The sequence below is a fragment of the Clytia hemisphaerica genome, unplaced genomic scaffold, assembly GCF_902728285.1.
Source record: "Clytia hemisphaerica strain Z4C2 unplaced genomic scaffold, Clytia hemisphaerica genome assembly, whole genome shotgun sequence".
NCBI classification, from domain to species: domain Eukaryota; kingdom Metazoa; phylum Cnidaria; class Hydrozoa; order Leptothecata; family Clytiidae; genus Clytia; species Clytia hemisphaerica.
In genome coordinates this window covers 794,989-799,097 of record NW_027103829.1, presented here as the reverse complement: position 1 = coordinate 799,097, position 4,109 = coordinate 794,989, and the positions used below count along the sequence as shown (strand labels likewise).

The window sequence follows — 4,109 nt, the reverse complement described above, 5'->3', positions numbered from 1 at the left end:
GCTTTTATTGTTCTCAGCTTTCGTCATTTGTTTTTGTAGAAACCTCGTGGTCGTCTCATGACAGATTTCAGGGTGTATCGTATGATAATATATAACTCGTTTTCAAATAAATGAGCAGCATTCAATATTTGTTATTGTGCTTTCGATGATAAATTCTGAGAGAGAAATGTTAAGCATGTACTAGAAAGGTATGTTTGTAGACTTGATCTCTTACTTAGAACTGCATCCCATCTGGCACACAACGTTGTTTTAACGTTTATCTAACGTTCACAACGTCCATATAACATTATATTAACGTTGAAACAACGTTGTGTGCCAGCTGGAATGGAATCAATTTTGTTTACGAAATGAGAAAAACATTGAAGTTTTTTCACCGATCATCTCTCTCTATTTTTCTTTTTCAGATTTTTAATAAAAAATAGAAAAATGGGAAGTCAATTCTCTAAAATCGTCGGCAAGAATAAGGAGTGGACAAAATGCATTTTTGCCCTCACTTTTCACGGAAAGATGGCCTTGCTGCAGATCTTACATGATCCTGCCTACCAAGGTCTTCCTGTTGATGAGAAAAAGCTGTATCAGTTTTTCCTTGCAAATAAAACAACACTGGACAAGTTGCTCAAAAAGAACATTTTGAAGAAAGACCAGTATGACCTTCTTCTACCTCCAGGAAAACAAGAAACTTCGTCAAAACTTTTCGACATCACCCTTTTAGCATTATTGATCAGAAATTTTGTGAATATTCCGAAACCTCAAGGAGGATGGGGAATCAAAGAGCCCAAAGCTGGCGATACGTCAATCGCTGCTTTCGTCATTTTGATTCGTGAACTGAGAAATGATATAGTGCACGGTGCACCAGAGGATTTCCTCAAACCACAGCACTTTCAGAACATTTGGACTAAGATTCGACTAGGTTTAACCGGGCTAAGCTACAAATCAATCAATGATTTCGATAATATGCTGACTGATAAAGTCGTATTCGATTTAAACGACGGAAAGATGTTCATCGAGGGTTTGATTGAAGACTTGAAAGAGGACTTGAAAGATGAAATTGATCAACAAAATCAAGATATTTTAGACTTAAGAGAGGACTTCAAAGATGAAACTGATCAACAAAGTCAAGATATTTTAGACTTAAGAGAGGACTTCAAAGATGAAATTGATCAACAAAATCAAGATTTGTTGGACTTGAGGGAGGATTTAAAAAACAAAATTGATCAAGAAAAGCAAGATATATTACTTAATATTTTGGATCAAGTGGACAAAAAGATTAAAGAAAACAAAGAGCAAGAAATGAAAGAGATCATTGAACCAGATTTGTTCAGGTAAGTGGATTTTTGATTCTATACTCTTTCCTATAGCCTGGATATCCAGACCGTAAACTATTTCACCGTCTAGTTTTTTATAATCTTGTCTCTGGTTTACGGTCTGGTCCAAGTAACTCGTCTGCAGGGATATCTGTCCGTGCATATGCGAGTTTCTCTAATTGGTCAGTACGCGCCCAGTCACTGAGCAGAATTTTTGATCGCAGGCTTTTTTATATTTTTCGATGCGCGCGCATAATTTATGGAAAAAGCTGACCTAGCAAAAAAAGAAATGAAAACGCAGTTTCATTTCTAAACAAAATGGCCGCTGGAAAAGAGCCTTTATAAATGTGGCTGATGTTTTGATGTAGCTTACAGTAAAGCAGTATAGACCTAACTCTTCATACAAAAATTACGGGAAACGCATGTTTGGACTTTGTACCCTATGCTGCACTCAAGCACTTAAGCCAAAGTCCCGCAAAGGCGGGACAAAAATCAGTTTTTTGAAGTTTGCAAAAAAACGCCACATAGAAGATCTTTCAAATTCAGTATGTGAATAGAGCAGTAAAAAATACAACTTTTCTATTTTTCCTTTTTTTGCAAAAGTTCTAGGAATGAAAATAAAGGGATAATGATGATTGAATACTATCCATTGATGTCCCGCGGCACTATCGCAAAGCTAGAATCGCTTCGCGTACTCTTCGCACGAGAAAATGATTGACAGATTGAAGTTTTCACCCGCGCAGGAGTTCGCGGAGCGTTCTCGGCTCAATCCTTGGACCGCGCTAAAAATGGTAGACTGAGCTGTGATAGATCATTTCGATGGAAGTTGTTGGAATGTTTACAAGGCTCTTGACAGAAAATCGTTTGTTTTATTGTCAATGATGACATTGCGGTTATTAATTTTGTTAGATCTGACAAATTGATGTTTGTAAGTGCACTTTATAGTTTTGATTCCCATTGAAGAATCATATTCTGGTTTTCATGTTATTAGCCGAAATGGATTTTGTGTAACTAACGCCGAAGATCTTCGGCGTACAACTGAAACGTTTTTGGCGCATTGGCGTAAGGGTACTTACAAAGATTGTTTGATTTTCAGTTGGCGTAAAGTAATAATTCCAGCTCGGCGTGAATGACTCCATAATCCATTGATTTTTAGCTTTCATTTGGCTAAATTTGCTTTTGCTCGCTTACGCTTGCGTCAATTTATTAATTATGTTGGCGCATGCGCCTCTTTTCCCATCTTGCACCCTTATTGAAAAATTGAATGTTGGTACAAAAGAAATTTTGCTTGGCGTGAGGCTTGCTGTACGGAAAAATATCTTCGGCGCGAGATTTTGTGGAATCCATACTGGGTTATTAGATGCTGTTTTAGAGCTTTAGGTCTACACTGTAAAGTAGTTTTGAAAGTTTTTTGAGTTTGTAAAAGAGGTTTCATAGTAAGTTAATTATGTGTGTCTGCCTGGGTTTACAAAGTTTTGATAGTCTGTCAACAAGGGTTCACTCACAGGCAGTATCAAACAAACTGTACCCATTTTTTTTAGTTGCACCAGACTCTAAAATTTTAGAAACTTTGTATATATGTTGAGGTAAGAGTGTTTTTTTCGGAAATTTTGAGTCTGGATACCCAGGCTATATTTCAACTAACTGAACAGTTGGGTGTTTAAGATAAAAACGACAATTATTGCTCTTTTCGGCAATTATTGCCGAAAACAGCAATTTTTTTAGGGTAACGATGAAATGCTGAATCAGCAAAACGTGTTGTCCTTTTAAGGGCGATGATGTCAGAGGTGTTTGAAAATAGTAAAATTGCATTGAGAAAAAGGTTTCTTGGATTTCTAAAAGTGATTTTTTCAATTTTTCGTTGGTCAATAAAAACATGAAAAGTTCTAAAATAATATGTTAAAAGATTCTTCATCGATGCCGAAACACAGCCAGAAAGAGATAACAAAACCCCTGTTGTAAATTTGTTTACATATGACTCGATTTTGCTATTCTGCATTTCCAACAAAAACCAGTTGAAAACAAAACTAAACAAGGCACAGTGGGCCTACTTATCGCGAGGGTGTCAAATACCACGTGTTCAATAATAAAATGAACTTTTATTTCCAAACACGGCAATAATTGCCGAAAACAGCAATTTTCATTTATTTACTTTTTTATATTTTTCTGCTGATTCAGCATTTCATCGTTGAAAAATTACCGAAAAGAGCAATAATTGCAGTTTATATCTTAAACACCCAACTGCTGAGGGACCACACAAGTGTTACGCGTAAGCCAAATCGCGTATTACAAACAACCTCTAAATTGTTGAGTACAGGAGAAAAAAAATTGAAATTCAAAATGGCGGCCAAGCCCGAGCTGATAACTATCAAAAATCTTCGTTTTTCAATCAGCAATTGCAGCTCAATAAATCAATGAAATAATTTGAAATAAAAAGTAAACAAACCTTGAACCTTTCATGAATCCAAATAAATAAAAGTATTAATCTAAAGTGAAAATTACATTTCAGAATAAAACGATTTCCAAACCAACCTAAAGTCAGTGTCTGCCAACTAAAAATTTCTTTGCGGGGTCACTATGGCAAGGAGTTACGACTTCAGACTTTAGATTCCAATTCTTTTATAGGCTGCAACTACACTGCCAAATGATCTGTATTACAAAGACTTCCAAATGGGTCCATAAGTTAAGAAAATGAGATTATCATCTAGCACGGGGGTTTTGTTTTTAAAAACAAGCTTCAAAATAAAATCTTTATGAACTTCTTACTTAAAATATCACGTACTTACATAGTTTATTTACGATATA

The 4,109-nt window shown here is 35.7% G+C and overlaps 1 protein-coding gene across 1 annotated transcript; it reads left to right on the top strand.

Annotated features, from left to right (window-relative positions):
• The first annotated feature begins 408 nt into the window (after positions 1-408).
• On the top strand, positions 409-1,349 carry LOC136806851 (E3 ubiquitin-protein ligase DZIP3-like). The gene has a single exon (XM_067063423.1). The coding sequence runs from the start codon at positions 427-429 to the stop codon at positions 1,324-1,326; it is 900 nt and encodes a 299-aa protein (XP_066919524.1). The 5' UTR covers positions 409-426; the 3' UTR covers positions 1,327-1,349.
• Positions 1,350-4,109: the final 2,760 nt, after the last annotated feature.